This window comes from Lipophrys pholis (genome assembly GCF_963383615.2).
Source record: "Lipophrys pholis genome assembly, chromosome: 14".
Taxonomy (NCBI): domain Eukaryota; kingdom Metazoa; phylum Chordata; class Actinopteri; order Blenniiformes; family Blenniidae; genus Lipophrys; species Lipophrys pholis.
In genome coordinates this window covers 28,991,058-29,008,664 of record NC_137633.1, presented here as the reverse complement: position 1 = coordinate 29,008,664, position 17,607 = coordinate 28,991,058, and the positions used below count along the sequence as shown (strand labels likewise).

The following is a 17,607-nucleotide window of genomic DNA, read 5'->3' as shown; positions in this document are numbered from 1 at the left end:
TATTTGTACATAATCCCGATAATTTTCTTCTATATATTCACAGACTTCACTCATCAACTGTTGCCCCTCCCTAGTTTCCTTTCTTGTCAACAAGCTTAAATCTATCATTCCTCCCTCAGTCCTCCACACAGGAACTACCGGCCATATTACTGGTGGGCAGAACTTTATTCCCTGCACTCCCGTCTCTTTCTCTGTTTCCCCTCCGGTCCATCCAAAACTGAGTTTTTTAGTTTTCTCCGGCTCCCAGCAGTTCTTCATACCTCTCTTAGTTGGATGCTCCTCCCCGTGCCCTTCCAGGTGAATCCAGTAATTAAGTTGTACCTGTTTCCTCCGTAGACCAAGAGGCACTTCCCCCTGCCTCATCTTGGAGGTGTCCTCCCTGCTCCCAGACACCCCCTCAATGCCTGAGCCTGAACCACCAACAGCCTTTCCAACACTGATGTTGCTGCTGACCCATGTGCCACACTATCATAATCCAGTCTTGACCTGATCATAGCTGTGTGTATTCACTTCAATGGTGCCGCGTTAGCCCCCCGTTTCACCCCTGTGAGACACCTCACAAAATGGATAACCTTTTTACATTTCCCCACTCGTTGTTCTCTCCATGTTCACTTTCTGTAAAACCACCCCCCCGAAAAATCAAAACTTATCTACCCTCTCAATATTGTTCCCATATAATTCCACCTCCTTCCCATCTGTGCTTCTCCCATTTTGAAATATCATGAATTGATCATGAGTTTTTTCCATTGAGAATTTAAAACTCCATTTCAGCCCCCACTCTTCAGTCAGCTGGACTCCTTCTATTCTTCAAAAAATCCTTTACCCAATTAAACATATTCCCTCCCACACTCATTTGATGTAATTTGATCATCAGCCCATGTTTCCACATCATATCGTAAGCCTTTGCTCCATCTTAAAAGCCCCAAGTCGCCAATATCAAAATCTGATTGGTTGAAGCAGCAGCGTCACCGACACTTATTTTACGCTGCAGACGCCTAAAGAATTGAATCTGAAGGCCTCAGGCAGATTTCTTCAACCTGACAACAGCTGATGGCTAAAATGTGATTGGTTAAAAACTTTAATATGGAAGTTCACAGAGGCCCCGGCCAGCTCAGTTGGAAGAGCATGAGACTCTCAGGGTAGAGGGTTCATGTCCCATCTCTAGGTAGAGGGTTCATGTCCCACGCCGGGCGCCACCTTCCTGTGGGCTCTCCACCTTCCTGTGGGCTCTCCACCTACAGGAAGGTTCTTAATGGGTCAATGTGATCTGGGTGACGGTGCTCAGACTGACACCACCACCACCCGGGGACGTATAAGAGGGAGAAGATGGAGGGATGGAGGGATGGATGGACGGAAATACATGTCTGGAAGCAGCAGACAGGAGAGAAGCTATGAGAGCAAACAGACAGTTTGGAATTATTTAAGAAGTATTCATGGACAAAATATAATCAACATCAGTCTGTGATTCTGATATTTCCCTTTGGCTTGACGGCCCGCCACTGATATAGCCACAACCTGAGCATGAACACTTACATTGTACTCCATGCAATACACACTGCGCTGTGAGAGAGGGGTGAGCCACATTCATGTAACCATCATGCTGTTGTTCTCACGGAGGGAGACTTTCTCATCATTTGTTCTCACGAGTTTATTCAAATGCTCTGGTTGACAATCAAGTTATCTAGAAAAGCTGGTTTACCACTGTTTTTATCTGGTTGTTGTGTGCTGAAGGCGTCACCTCCTGAAAGCATCCGATCTTATTCTAGATTTAAAACTGTAGCAGTGCCTCTGAAGCAGCCAAAACTTGCCCTGAACTCAAGTCATGCAAGTGCACCAAAGTTCCACTTGTCTGTACAGCTTTGTGTGTGTGAAGGGAAGTGCTCACCAAATTAACCTCCTAGTCAGACAATGGGAATGCAGTACATGTATTCACATTGCTGTTGTGTGACTGACCGGTTAATCAAATATAAATACTGAAGATGTGGATCCAGTGAATCCAGAAGTATTCTGTATTCTTAAGTTTGTCCATGTTGAATTAAACTGCACATTTTCCTCTGAGACCTTTTTTCTTTTTATTTGTATAAATGGTTAGTTTACCATTAATTGGGCTAATAAACTCAAGATTGACCATTACTCACCCCGAGCAGGACACATTAAGATGTGATGCATACTTTAGCCAATGAAATATTGAAACATTTCTGTTTGTGGCCTTAACCTGTCAAACATTCAGTTCAGAAAATAACTTTACATTTAATTCAGTGAAAAGCTACAGCAACACACCTCGACACCCCATCAACCTTTATCTAAGTAGTTTGTGTACGATAAACTGTGTAATGCTGATACTTTGTGCTGATGTGCTACTTCTATCGTTCCACTCCACCTGTTCCAGCAGCAGCAGAGGTAGGACACAGAACGCCCACGCTGATGACAGGATGTGATATCAGTTCAGGAATTATTCCCATCATCTGCAAATTACTCCAAGGAGAGACCAAAGCACAGCCGAGTGTTTTGTGAATCAATAATGCTCTGAATTTTTCAACTTGTGTGGTTTCTACACCATAAACCAGAATGACCAGAGTGTCATTGGTGTCGTCCTGCCCAGGTTTACCTGTGTCGTCACGGCCAGTTGCTGGAATCTCCTCCACGTCAGCGTGTGGTGCCGTGACGTCACCCTCCTCCTGGTCTCCTCCTCCTGTGGTCTCCTCCTTTACTGCTGCCGTTAACGGAGTCTCCACAGCGGCTTCAGGGAGGGTTGGTGGGGTAACAGGCACAGAGGTGTGGCCCTCAGGTGGGACAGTCGATGCTGCTAAAGAGTTTTCTGGGAGTGCCACCGTGGGGATGAAGCTCTGGGTGGAGGTGCTGTGCTCTGTCATGGTCCTGATGCCAGGGTGTTCTGTTACTGCTGACTCAGCAGGATTCATGCCGCGTGCAGCCACGGGGTAAACCGTGGTGACTGGAAAAGAAAAGTCAAAATAACTCAATCACTTTAAAAACTCCCCTTGTGAATGTGAACATGACGTGACTGATCTGATGCTCACCAGCCTCGAAGCTGAGAGTCTGTATGTCCAGGGGCAGCGATGGCTCCTGCTTCAAAGCTGTAACTATGATGTTCTTCAGTTTAGGAGCATTTACATCCTGGTCCGTCTTCACGTCAGGCTCCTGGAACCCCTCGGGGTCATCGTTCAGTTCTGTCTCCCCATTGAAGACCACAGCGTAGCGCACAGACACGTCCTCTGATCTGACCAAGCACACAGTGCGTCACCAACCACAAACCTCTCATGGAGGAGGACAGAAATCATGACAGTCAGAATGTTCCGAAGTGGTTTCAACCCATGAAATATTGTTTTCATTCTTTTTGCATGAAATGTGCTTTATGAGATTGTTTAGTTGTCATTTCCTTCTTTTCATTAAACACAGTGTTTTAGGTTTGTGAAGATGGAATGATTGTACCGGCAGTGATTACTTTGGAAAAGGTTAACTCAGAACATAAATACATGCTTTGGGTATTTTTCTTTCTTCTGCCACAATGGAATGAATTTACACTCAGTTTTATTCTTAACTGAACCTTCTTCATCAAAGCAGGTCTGAATATTAAGGACTGACACAAAGTATGATTTACTCTGATTACAACCACATTACAGGTCAAATAAATGACACTCTAACTATAATCACAAATCTTAGATGAAATTTGACTCAAACTCACCGAAACCCCAGAACACGTATCTCTTTGAAACCTGGAACTTTTTTAAATGTGTGCAGCATCTACAAAAATAAGAAAATGGAGTCTTAATAGAATAAATTCAAATCAAATATCAGACTACCTTCTTCGTTAGATCAAGGTGATTTCCATTGAGACCCTTTCACCTCAGTTCCACATCAGCAGGAACTGAATCTCCTCAGGAAAGTTTTTACTGAACACAAATCATAATGACAAACATCTGCATATTTACACTCAGCTGCGGAAGCACAGGGGGTCAGTTTGGACATGTTCTTAGTAGATAGAGGACAATTCTAAATTCTCTCCTCATGGTTTGTCACCATTAAACTTCTTTCTTAAGAACTGTGGTTGGAGTCTCCTTCAACGCCTTCTTAGTCAGAGATAATCTAAATGATTAGATCTTACTATTCCAGGCTAATCGTTGTTTAGAAGATTTATCCTAAGATGCAACCTTAAAGCTGTTAAATCAATCAGGGTGAGTGTTACACTTCGTAAAGCGACAGAAGCGAGGTGAAGTGAGGACAGAGGACGTTTGTTTTGAAGGACAGAAGAGGAAGGGCGAACAGCAGGTTTTTAAAGCCGTGTTTGCAGAAAGATGAAAACTGACTTTTTCTGTCAGCTCTCGTCTGATGTGGTCGTACTGAGGGGCCTCAGGGCCACTGAGCAGTTTACTGAAGGCAGGGTCCACGATGGTCACGCTGAATTCCACAATATACTCCTCCGAGTTCTCCTTCAGCAGGTTGGCCTCCTCTTTAATCTGGGAATAAAATCCAGCAGTGTTTTGCATTCAAGCTCTTATATAAAACATCAGGTTTGCACTTTGAGCTGTTAACTGACCACGCCAGCCGCAGTGGGAACCTGGACCACATCAGGGGTCCAGAGGCCTGAAAAACACATCAACTCACCACTTTAACAAATGTTATGGTCTGCTTGGGTTATAACATCTACTGTGTTCACTGGCATTTAACAGCAGCTTGGTCACACTCACACTCGATGCCTGGCTCCGCCCCCGGCTCTGGCTCCGCCCCCGGCCCCGGCTCCGCCCCCGGCCCCGGCTCCGGAGCCAGCTCCGGGCTCCCAGCTGCCATCCTGATAATGAAGATGAAACCCTTGTGTTAGAAAAGTAATTCCTCCTGCAGGCTTCCCTCCCCTCCAACGATCACCTCCATGTGTTTTCAGCCCGAGAGACACGGAGCCGATGAAATGGTGCAAAGACTTTACACTTACATGATGCGTTTCCACCTGTACACACCCCCCCCACACACACACACACACACACACACCCCACACACACACACACACACCACACACACACACACACACACACACACACCCCCCACACACACCACACACGCACACACACACACACACACACACACACACACACACACACACACACACACACACACACACACACACACCACACACACACACACCACTCACACACACACCACGCACACACATCACACACACACACACCACGCACACACACACCACGCACACACACACCACTCACACACACACCACTCACACACACACCACTCACACACACACCACGCACACACACACCACTCACACACACACCATACACACACCACACACACACACACCACTCACACACACACCACACACACACACACACATACACACACACACACACCACCCACACACACACACACCACCCACACACACACACACCACTCACACCACACACACACACACACACACACACACACACACACACACACACACACCACTCACACTCACAGTCATTTCAAGAATACCCAACAATTCCACAATTCCACAGGTCCACAGGACCGGGGGGCGGGGGGGGGGCGGGGGGGGGGGGGGGGGGGGGGGCGGCACTTTCTGTTGTTCTGTCAGAGGGTCGAAGGAGAGAAAAGGAGGACAGATGTCAGGGTGGTGTCCTGGTGGTGTGATGGTGGTGTCATGGTGGTGGTGCCAGGGTGGTGTCATGGTGGTGTGGTGGTGGTGTCAGGGTGGTGTCATGGTGGTGTCAGGGTGGTGTCATGGTGGTGTTGTGGTGGTGTCAGGGTGGTGTCATGGTGGTGTGGTGGTGGTGTCAGGGTGGTGTCATGGTGGTGTTGTGGTGGTGTCAGGGTGGTGTTGTGGTGGTTGTTACTCTCTCCTCATGTAGGGCCTTTCTCTGCAGTTTCCATGTTCTTCCCATGCTTCCTTCTGCTGCTGCTCTGGTTTCCTCGCAGTATAAAACCTGTTTGAGATTAGCTGGCGACTATAAATGTTCTGAAATGAACTCTGGCGGGCCGGTTCTGGTCTGGAGTCGTATGTCTCATACCAACAAAAAATTATTTACCCATAATGCAAAGCTACAAGCCAGAAATGAACTGTGAACACACCACAGTGTTCAATACCTGAAAGGATGAATCATCACATTAATCAGAGAAGTTTCTTTGCACCTACCCTTCAAGGTGTGCTTGTTCTGCAACTCTCTGGAAAAAACACAAAAACACATTTACACATCAGCGCGACCCAGTGTGTGTGTGTGTGTGTGTGTGTGTGTGTGTGTGTGTGTGTGTGTGTGTTCAGCCCCTCACTCTGGCCACCAGGTCCAGGTGCTCCTGAGCACTGCTGAAGTTCTGGGCCAGGTCGTCCATACACAGGTTCTCATGCTGGCAGGCGTAGACCCACAATCCATACTCCTCCGAGTTCGGAACTCTGTCGAAGAAGATCCGAAACGCTTCCCAGATCGCTTCCTGACACACTGCAGACAAACACATGACATTCAGGGGGAAGATATACCAGTGACTTATAAAACCAAGGAGTTCCCACTGCTATTACTGGAAAGGATTCAACAGCTGGTTTCCTCAGTGTCCAGTGTCACGTAAACTTTCTTTATATCAACTCTTAAAATTTGTTTAGAGAACAAAATCAAACCTGGAGCTCGTTCTGACCCTTTTTCATACCAACTTCCTCTCGTGGGAGAACACGAGAGTAGGCGTGCGTTGATCGGCTCAGAAACTGTCAAACATTGATAGCATAGCGACAGCGTAGCGACAGCGTAGCGACAGCGTAGCGACAGCGTAGCGACAGCATAGCAGTCCTTTGATCACACGAAACATAAAAATCAATGAAGCATTTACAAATATTCTGCCGCAGAGCAACACACCGCAGAGATTTTAAAATGAGGCTCATGTGTAAATCACATGGTTTATACTAGTCCTGTTAACAGTTAGTGGCTAAATATACCAGAGGGGGGGTTTATAATATCAGCCTCCCGTGATGACAACAATCCAAACCTCTCGTTTCGGGATGCACCCCTTTGTGGGCATTTCTGCTTTGAACAAAGAGCCCAAACAAAAAAACTCAACCGCTTCCAAACTCCAGATTATCGGTTTCCACTGAGGTCCAACACAAAGACGCAGGTTATAAGAAGGAGAACTGGGATTTCTGGTGATGACTCCTTAATCGTTGCCTGTTTGAACTGTTGTGGTGTTGCTGAGCTCCCAGAACCCCTAACAAGTCATTCATGTTATATTTTAACTAGTGCTGTCAAAAGTAACGCGTTAATTTAATTATTGATTTGATCTTTAAAAGAATGTAACATAGTTAAAGCAGTTTTGTTTTCTTCTGTTTTTTGTTTTTTTTACTCCCTTACCGGAGCAGCCTCATGTGTAGCCTCTATGGGCGCAGCACCGTGAATACAGAGCAGCAAAAAGTTCCCTGACGGCTGATTGAGAAAGTAAAAGTCACTAGCTTTACTTTGTAAAGCTGAATTTAACAACCACAGAAGTAAACCTGTGTGTGTGTGTGTGTGTGTGTGTGTGTGTGTGTGTGTGTGTGTGTGTGTGTGTGTGTGTGTGTGTGTGTGTGTGTGTGTGTGTGTGTGTGTGTGTGTGTGTGTGTGTGTGTGTGTGTGTGTGTGTGAGAGAGAGAGAGAGAGAGAGACAGAGAGAGAGAGAGAGAGAGAATCCAGGTGATTTAAAATCACCTGCCTCTTGAATAACCAACAACAAATCTCTCCCACACCAGAAGTTCAGATGGATCCATTAGATCAGAACCGCCTCGGTGTGGCTCCACGGTCCGTGAGGACCAGCTCACAGCTTGTTAGGGTTAATATTGGTGATGACGTGGCGGCGTTGCATCGTCTCACCTCTCAGCTTGTAGTACGCCCGGTGACTTCCCACGACGGCCTTCATCGTCTCCTGAGGACACACTTTGACTCCGGTGGACAGGAGCACCGACCTCTTGGTCCGCTGTCTGTCCCGCTCTGCTCTCACGTTGGTGGCATGTCTGATGGGTCGAGATGCTTCCAAGAAGTGTCTGTACCTCACATCCCTGAGTCCGGCCAGCCCGTGGTCACCAAACTCTGCAGGAGACAAACACTCTTCTTATCACAGAGAACACACACTTCCTCTGTGTGCACTGTCACTTCTCATTTCTACTAACCTGGACAGTTAAGAAGACTGAAGACTGACTTTCAATGACAAACACGATCGACATTCGTCTGATGTCATCCGGGAAACTTTTCAATCCCAGATTAGAAACTGTTTATTTAGTTGTTGAAATGTTGGACAGGTGGTGCAGTGTAATGCTGTGTTTGCACACCCTGAATGAAGTGGAAAGCTTTATTGTCTTTAAAGTCTTCGGACGTCTGATAATGAACCTAGAATTTGACAAAAGTGCGTCGAGGAGCAGAGACATCTAAAACCTGCACAACAGTGACATGAAGTGAAGCCAGAGCTGACTCACTGACAGCTCACATTTAGAGCTTCACAACTCTTTATAGTAAATAATAGTGCTGTCAAAAATAACGTGTTCATTTAATTAATTGATTTGAAACTTTGATTCTTTAAAAAGATTTAACGTAATTTATGCAGCTTTGTTTACTTCCGTTTTTTTAGTTTTTTGACTCCCTTACCGGAGCAGCAGCATGCGCAGCGTCTCTGGGCGCAGCTCTGTGACTACAGAGGAACATAAGACCGAGTGGAATAATATTAAAGCAGAAAGTTTCACTTTAAAATGTTATCTGACGGCTGAATGCGAAAGTGAAAGTCATTAGTTTTACTTTGTAAAGCTGAATTTAGCACCACAGAAGTAATTCTGTACCAAAACAGCAGGTTGCCATGTTGGCTGACCAGGAACTACCAAACTGCTTCCTTTAGAACCTCCTTTAGCCTAGGAACCACTGATGCTTCCTTTAGAACCTCCTTTAGCCTAGGAACCACTGACGCTTCCTTTAGAACCTCCTTTAGCCTAGGAACCACTGATGCTTCCTTTAGAACCTCCTTTAGCTTAGGAACCACTGATGGTTCCTTTAGCACCTCCTTTAGCCTAGGAACCACTGATGCTTCCTTTAGAACCTCCTTTAGCCTAGGAACCACTGATGCTTCCTTTGGAACCTCCTTTAGCCTAGGAAACACTGATGCTTCCTTCAGAACCTACTTTAGCCTAGGAACCACTGATGCTTCCTTTGGAACCTCCTTTAGCCTAGGAACCACTGATGCTTCCTTTAGAACCTCCTTTAGCTTAGGAACCACTGATGGTTCCTTTAGCACCTCCTTCAGCCTAGGAACCACTGATGCTTCCTTTGGAACCTCCTTTAGCCTAGGAAACACTGATGCTTCCTTCAGAACCTCCTTTAGCCTAGGAACCACTGATGCTTCCTTTGGAACCTCCTTTAGCTTAGGAACCACTGATGGTTCCTTCAGCACCTCCTTCAGCCTAGGAACCACTGATGCTCCCTGTAGAACCTCCTTTAGCCTAGGAACCACTGATGCTTCCTTTAGAACCTCCTTTAGCTTAGGAACCACTGATGGTTCCTTTACCAAAGGAGACCAGCTCATGTTCCCCCACAATTCCTTGCTGCAACATTTAAAGGAACCCGCTGATCGGAGCGTTCAGGGAAACTCAGGATGACTGAAAAAGGAGCAGATCATGTAAGTTACCAAAGCAATAATCTGCCTAGAACCACTTGAAATCATCTAGAACCACTTGTTTTCAGAAACTTGTAGTTCTTTACCCACCATGGCAGACGTCACTAACTTATTATGACGTCACTAACTTATTATGATGTCACTAACTTATTATGATGTCACTAACTTATTATGACGTCACTAACTTATTATGACGTCACTAAGTGAAAGTGCTTTCTGACTGCCACACCACTGTGATCACCTTTACTATCTCCTTTAGGAAGTCTCCTAACACCTTTACTATCTCCTTTAGGAAGTCTCCTAACACCTTTACTATCTCCTTTAGGAAGTCTCCTAACACCTTTCACTAACTCCTTTAGGAAGTCTCCTAACACCTTTCCTTAACTCCTTTAGGAAGTCTCCTAACACCTTTACTAACTCCTTTTGGAAGCCTCCTAACATTTTTCCTTCACTCCTTTAGGAAGTCTCCTAACACCTTTCACTAACTCCTTTAGAAAGCTTCCTAACACCTTTCACTAACTCCTTTAGGAAGCCTCCGAACACCTTTCACTAACTCCTTTAGGAAGCCTCCTAACACCTTTCATTCACTCCTTTTGGAAGCCTCCTAACACCTTTCACTAACTCCTTTAGGAAGTCTCCTAACACCTTTCCTTAACTCCTTTAGGAAGTCTCCTAACACCTTTACTAACTCCTTTCGGAAGTCTCCTAACACCTTTCACTAACTCCTTTAGGAAGTCTCCTAACACCTTTCCTTAACTCCTTTAGGAAGTCTCCTAACACCTTTACTAACTCCTTTAGGAAGTCTCCTAACACCTTTCACTAACTCCTTTAGGAAGTCCCCTAACACCTTTCCTTAACTCCTTTAGGAAGCCTCCTAACACCTTTCACTAACTCCTTTAGGAAGTCTCCTAACACCTTTCCTTAACTCCTTTAGGAAGCTTCCTAACACCTTTCACTAACTCCTTTAGGAAGCCTCCGAACACCTTTCACTAACTCCTTTAGGAAGCCTCCTAACACCTTTCCTTCACTCCTTTAGGAAGCCTCCTAACACCTTTCCTAACTCCTTTAGGAAGTCTCCTAACACCTTTCCTTAACTCCTTTAGGAAGCCGCCTAACACCTTTCCTTAACTCCTTTAGGAAGCCTCCTAACACCTTTCCTTATCTCCTTTAGGAAGCCTCCTAACACCTTTCCTAACTCCTTTAGGAAGTCTCCTAACACCTTTCCTTATCTCCTTTAGGAAGCCTCCTAACACCTTTCACTAACTCCTTTAGGAAGTCTCCTAACACCTTTCCTTAACTCCTTTAGGAAGCCTCCTAACACCTTTCCTTAACTCCTTTAGGAAGTCTCCTAACACCTTTACTAACTCCTTTAGGAAGTCTCCTAACACCTTTCCTTAACTCCTTTAGGAAGTCTCCTAACACCTTTACTAACTCCTTTAGGAAGTCTCCTAACACCTTTCCTTAACTCCTTTAGGAAGTCTCCTAACACCTTTCCTTAACTCCTTTAGGAAGCCGCCTAACACCTTTCCTTATCTCCTTTAGGAAGCCTCCTAACACCTTTCCTAACTCCTTTAGGAAGCCTCCTAACACCTTTCCTAACTCCTTTAGGAAGCTTCCTAACACCTTTCACTAACTCCTTTAGGAAGCCTCCGAACACCTTTCACTAACTCCTTTAGGAAGCCTCCTAACACCTTTCCTTCACTCCTTTAGGAAGCCTCCTAACACCTTTCCTAACTCCTTTAGGAAGTCTCCTAACACCTTTCCTTAACTCCTTTAGGAAGTCTCCTAACACCTTTCCTTAACTCCTTTAGGAAGCCGCCTAACACCTTTCCTTAACTCCTTTAGGAAGCCTCCTAACACCTTTCCTTATCTCCTTTAGGAAGCCTCCTAACACCTTTCCTAACTCCTTTAGGAAGTCTCCTAACACCTTTCCTTATCTCCTTTAGGAAGCCTCCTAACACCTTTCACTAACTCCTTTAGGAAGTCTCCTAACACCTTTCCTTAACTCCTTTAGGAAGCCTCCTAACACCTTTCCTTAACTCCTTTAGGAAGTCTCCTAACACCTTTACTAACTCCTTTAGGAAGTCTCCTAACACCTTTCCTTAACTCCTTTAGGAAGTCTCCTAACACCTTTACTAACTCCTTTAGGAAGTCTCCTAACACCTTTCCTTAACTCCTTTAGGAAGTCTCCTAACACCTTTCCTTATCTCCTTTAGGAAGCCTCCTAACACCTTTCCTAACTCCTTTAGGAAGCCTCCTAACACCTTTCCTTATCTCCTTTAGGAAGCCTCCTAACACCTTTCCTAACTCCTTTAGGAAGTCTCCTAACACCTTTCCTTATCTCCTTTAGGAAGCCTCCTAACACATTTCCTTATCTCCTTTAGGAAGCATCCTAACACATTTCCTTATCTCCTTTAGGAAGCCTCCTAACACCTTTCCTTGACTCCTTTAGGAAGCCTCCTAACACCTTTCCTTATCTCCTTTAGGAAGCCTCCTAACACCTTTCCTAACTCCTTTAGGAAGCCTCCTAACACCTTTCCTAACTCCTTTAGGAAGTCTCCTAACACCTTTCCTTATCTCCTTTAGGAAGTCTCCTAACACCTTTCCTTATCTCCTTTAGGAAGCCTCCTAACACCTTTACTAACTCCTTTAGGAAGCCTCCTAACACCTTTCCTTAAGTTAAGGTAAAGTCAATAGATAAGGGGATAGGAGGTACAATTGGGACACCCCCCCAGGCTTTACAACTTCAAATCCTTCAGACGGCCGAAGTGAAGCAAAAGTCACGTGTAAAAAAATCAACCAATTGTGAAACTGAGCGACTCGAAACTGGTGAGTTGTCTGTATTTTCAGAACTCATATTTGAATGATTGAATTTTCAGATTCAGATTCACATTGATAAATTATTATACACATTGACAACTCTGACTTCAGACAGACAGACTGAGGTACAGACAGACTGAGGTACAGACAGACAGACTGAGGTACAGACAGACAGACTGACTGAGGTACAGACAGACTGAGGTACAGACTGACTGACTGACTGAGGTACAGACAGACAGACTGAGGTACAGACAGACTGAGGTACAGACAGACTGACAGACTGAGGTACAGACAGACTGAGGTACAGACAGACTGAGGTACAGACAGACTGACAGACTGAGGTACAGACAGACTGAGGTACAGACAGACTGAGGTACAGACAACTCTCCATGCATAGAAAAATAGTTTTGCTACAAACATATGGAATCACAGGAGTGCCAAAATTAAAAGGAAACAAATGTGGGAATTTAAAGAGAATCTATAATACAAAAAATATACAAAGGTAGTCGAATTCTTTTTTTATCTTGTCTTTGTGTATTCCATTTTGTCAATGCTTCTCCTGTCTTGTCTTTGTCTTTTCCATTTGCTTTCTGTCATTGAACTCGTCTTTGAATTGAAATATAGTGTCTGTGTGTTGAGTCGACATTAATGCCGTGGTTTTCCCCGGATCAATATCATTACAAGCTTCAGTCTTCAGGAGTAAAACGATGCGATTAATTGCAATTAATTACAGAAAATTGTGCTATTAATTAGTTAACTTTTTAATTGATAGCACTAGTAAATACACTTCACCCTTTTAACGGCCTGGATTTCACCTTCACACACACACACGCGCACACACACACACACACACACACACACACACACACACACACACACACACACACACACACCCACACCCACACACACACGCGCACACACACCCACATCCACACCCACACACACACACACACACACACACCCACACCCACGCACACACGCACACACACGCACACACACGCACACACACACACACACACACACACACACACACACACACACACACACACACACACACACACACACACACACACACACACACACACACACACACACACACACACATTTAACTCCCTCAGAACTCAGAAGTATAAAACAAACTGATCGACCTGCAGGTGAAACCATTCCAAATTCAGGTGCGTCACCATTTCTCCTCACAGCCAGAACCTCCCTGGGTTGATCTGGAATCTGTCTGCAGTTTGCATGTTCCTTTTCCTCTTTTTAAGATGGGATCAGCTTGGGTCCATCCCAGAGACTGTCGGTGTAATGAAGAGGTCCAGGAGGGATGGATGACTGTTAACTGACCACCTCTGGATTCACTCATCCTTTCAAGCATTACAGTTCACAGTTTGCTCAACATGGACGATCCCAGAGTGTTGATATGAGTGCATCTAGAACCATGTGTGGACGGCTGATTGAGCTGTTTGAAGTTACAGTTACATTAAAGTAGTGTAAGGTAAGACATGCCCTGATGAGGTCCTGATGTGTGCGGAGGCCTCTCCTTCCCTCCAGACGACCTGGGGTGACTTTGACTGCGTTGCCTCACTGGAGCTGCTCAGCGGCCAGCAGTGACAGGGTCAGTTTGTCCATGTGTGTGAATGAGCAGCGAGGCACGCATGTGGATTACTGCTGAATTAGGAGGTGGCTGAACAGTAAACCTGAAGAGATTAACAAGTGCTGCAGCATTAACGAAAAACAGGAAAACATTCAGACGGCAACACGGATATGCCAATTCGCTTGAATCATGTCAGAGACTCTGCCTTCAGAAAAAAGAAAAGTGGAGTTTCAGGATCACCAGCTAAGAAGTTTGTAAAGCTCAGTCACATGGTATGGCATTTAATAATTCTGTATTATTACAAAAGCCTGTGTGGCAGTCAACAATCTCTAACACAGTCCCCCATTGAAACAGAACAAAGCTGAGTTGGAAGAAAGGCGTTCATTGTGATGCCAGGTGGCAAACCTCAGGAGACTCCCTAAGACAATAAGCCAGGATTTATGATGACTGGAGGTCATCGGACCCAAATAACAAACTGAATCCAGCCAAAGGGGCAAAGACTCAGTGCAGCGACAACACAGTGCTCCGCCGGCCATAAGACAACGGTGCACGTTATCACACTCACTGGTGTGCTCAGTCACATTCAGCATGTCACAGCAAATCACTAGAAATCTGGATGTGAAGTTACAGCAGCTGAATGTGTATTAAAATAAGCACATGTTACCCTGCAAACATCTCCACTGCTTTTCTTTTCAGACACATGTGTAACATACAACACTGTCACAGCTTGTTCAGGTTAGGAGTTTGTTAGGGACACGTTTTACTTCTGCTTGGCATCAATAATGATAAATAATATTACAGTTTATTTGTAAACGCAGTTTACATTTGAACAATCTCAAAGTGCTGCATAAAACAAGTAAAGTTTGAAAGGTATGTAAAAAAAAGAAAAAAAAGGTAAAGATAAACCAAGGTGCTCGCTTTTGGATTGCATTGTCTGTCCCTGAATAACAGCTTCACAGTGGTTAATAAGATTAATATGACTGATAGGACTTGATCTGATTTCTGTCCTCTGCTATTATTTGGTGAAATGATGTGACTGAGGATGTTTGTAGCATCAAAAGACAGGAATCAGACAAACTGTCAGCTGGCAGGGAGCACCAGTAGTGGTGTCCTCCCCCTGACGAGATGATGTTTCACCTCAGGTTATAAGGTAAGTAAAGTACAACAACAGTCAAATATGAAAATGATTTTGTGTGTGTAGCTACAATGATTCATGAAGGAGGAAACAAACACATGACAACATAACAGCAGATCATAATTCAATATGCAGAACTGTTTTCAGTTCTTAATAACTCAGAGACAAAACTGAGTTCCTTTATGAAAACATTGTTTTAAAAGTGAGTACTTGAAGTAAAACACATTAAACTGAATTTGAGTCCAAGGTGAAAGTCATGGAATAGATCATAATGAAAAATAAGAATAAACAAATAATATAATTAAAACCCCTTCTGACCACATGTGGCTGGACGGATTGTCCTGGGAAACACACAGTTTAACACATTAGGGTGTAAAGAGAGGAAAGTAAAGACAGAATGTCAGTAAAAGTAAAAAGTCATCAGAAAATGGAATAATCAAGTAAAAGATCTTGGTACGTAGCAGATCAACTCAATTTGTTGTTAGCAAGAGGGATATTATGTCCCTGTCATTGTTTATTTACCACCAGATTAGTAATCCCTTTGCAGAAGGAATTTAGCAAACACATGTTCTCTATTTCAGTTTGATTTTGACACTGTGGGGATAAAAGAAGTAAAGAGTAACGTGGCCTCTGCACCTAAGACAATAGAAGACGTGAATGTGGAAACTGAGGCTGAGCTCAACATGTCAGTTTGAGTGTTAAAGAGGACGTTCAGGAGGAACCCTCCCTAAAACGTTAACATTGACCTAGAAATCTGCATGAGATCATTCAAACATGAAAGAAAGAGTTGCAATTAAATGTTATTGATTGATAAAAATGGTGTAATTACCAGAATAAATATTCTTGTAGCAGGGTTGAAACAGTTTGTGCTGAGGCTGTTATTGATTCATAAAGTCGCTGTTGTTCAATCAATGTTCCGTCGGGTGCAAACACACCACCGTCATGAGGCGGTGTGTGTTGGAGCTGTGTTTGTTCACTTTCTGTGCTGTGGCGCTCCATACTGTTCAAGTGTATGTTACTAAAATAGAAAGAAGCCGTGGATGACTGGGCCTTGATAGAAAGAAATGTAGATAAACTTTACTGAACACAATCAATAACTGTGGTGATTTAGTTTTCCAGAGCAACAAATTGATCAAAAGTGAACATCACTGAGTCTCTTGAGGACGACCCGTACAGCGACGGAGTCAGAACCAGGTCTGACTTCCTGCCACGTCAGGCTGGTTTCCTTCAGAGTCACGCTACAAGGTGAGCGTGTGTTTTTGGGAAGGGGAAGGCTTGAAGCCCGACTGGCACATGCACCAACACGAGCGCCTGTGAAGGAGGAGGGAGAGCTGGACGAGCCTCACAGCAGAACTACAAGCCAGAAAAGATTAGTGTCCGCAGCTCTGGGAACAGAGTGGCTTTTGTTTTCATGGGGATAACGAGCTGACCCGGCACATCACACACAACCAGACAACCGGTGCCCACACAAACCTTTTCACTGGTGAAATGATGCTGTCTTTCATTTAGTGAACATCCATTCGAGGTCAGAGCCAATGTCATTCATGGCGCTTGGCATTTTGCTTGACTTCTAGAGCTCAAAGGTCTCTGCGGGGACGAAGTGGCTCTTTGCAGAGGAACTTCCTCAGAGAGCAAAGTCAGATTCACCTTGATGCTCCTGCAGTGGGTCACTGATTTCAGCTTTCTGTCACAGCAAAAACCAGTGCTCTCAATTCAACAATAACTTACTATCATGTTCTTAAAGTCACAAATCTGGATTCTGCAAATGTTACAGAGAAATGACAAGTACTCTATAAAATACAAATAGTGGTTTCTTGTTCAACACAAACTCGCTCATACTTGCAAAAACTGGTGTCATATGAAAGAGTTTGCCATTTTTCACTTGTGCAACAAATCTGCAAGATAAGAGCTGAAGATGACTCTTCTCCAGTTGATCTTACCTTTAATTCGACTTGCTTGGAGGGTAAACAGACACAAAGTGAGGAATAGTCCCGACTTCAAAAGCATGATTGGCTGATTTATGTGTTCCTCATTTGTAAAGACACAGTTGCAAACAATAATCCACTGCAGAGTGTCTTTACGTCAAGTCCATTAGCAGAGTGTGCAAAGGTCGTCCATGGGTGTTCGTGAGCTGTCAGCGTGCACCGTGAGGAAGACGTCCAGTCCAGTCCGGCCCTGAGCCTGCTCCAGCTCAGACTCCCTGGAGCACCGACTCCCTGGAGTTCAGACTCCCTGGAGTTCAGACTCCCTGGAGTTCAGTCCTGGACGCTGCTTCTTCTGCGCCAGACATGCAGGGCAGAAGAGCAGAGGAGAGGAAGAGTCCCAAGTTTGGCTGGAGAGTTTCTGTGGATACGCTGTCAGTGTGACAACAGTGACAAGGTCAAAAAAGCAGTCTAATCTCTCTCCCTTCTTCTTGCTGCTTGTA

General features: G+C 44.7%; 1 protein-coding gene across 1 annotated transcript in view; it reads right to left on the bottom strand.

The window, feature by feature from the left end:
- impg1b (interphotoreceptor matrix proteoglycan 1b) overlaps positions 1-17,189 on the bottom strand; it is a gene marked incomplete at its 5' end in the record, with an annotated part of 32,333 nt that extends 15,144 nt beyond the window's left edge. Inside the window, 10 exons of the mRNA XM_080480610.1 lie at positions 2,609-2,953; positions 3,039-3,238; positions 3,704-3,762; positions 4,326-4,475; positions 4,556-4,602; positions 4,707-4,807; positions 6,161-6,189; positions 6,295-6,461; positions 7,851-8,066; positions 17,123-17,189. Coding sequence (XP_080336736.1) covers positions 2,609-2,953; positions 3,039-3,238; positions 3,704-3,762; positions 4,326-4,475; positions 4,556-4,602; positions 4,707-4,807; positions 6,161-6,189; positions 6,295-6,461; positions 7,851-8,066; positions 17,123-17,189 — 1,381 coding nt within the window. The remainder of the gene's footprint in view (positions 1-2,608; positions 2,954-3,038; positions 3,239-3,703; positions 3,763-4,325; positions 4,476-4,555; positions 4,603-4,706; positions 4,808-6,160; positions 6,190-6,294; positions 6,462-7,850; positions 8,067-17,122) is intronic.
- Between the last annotated feature and the right edge of the window lie 418 nt (positions 17,190-17,607).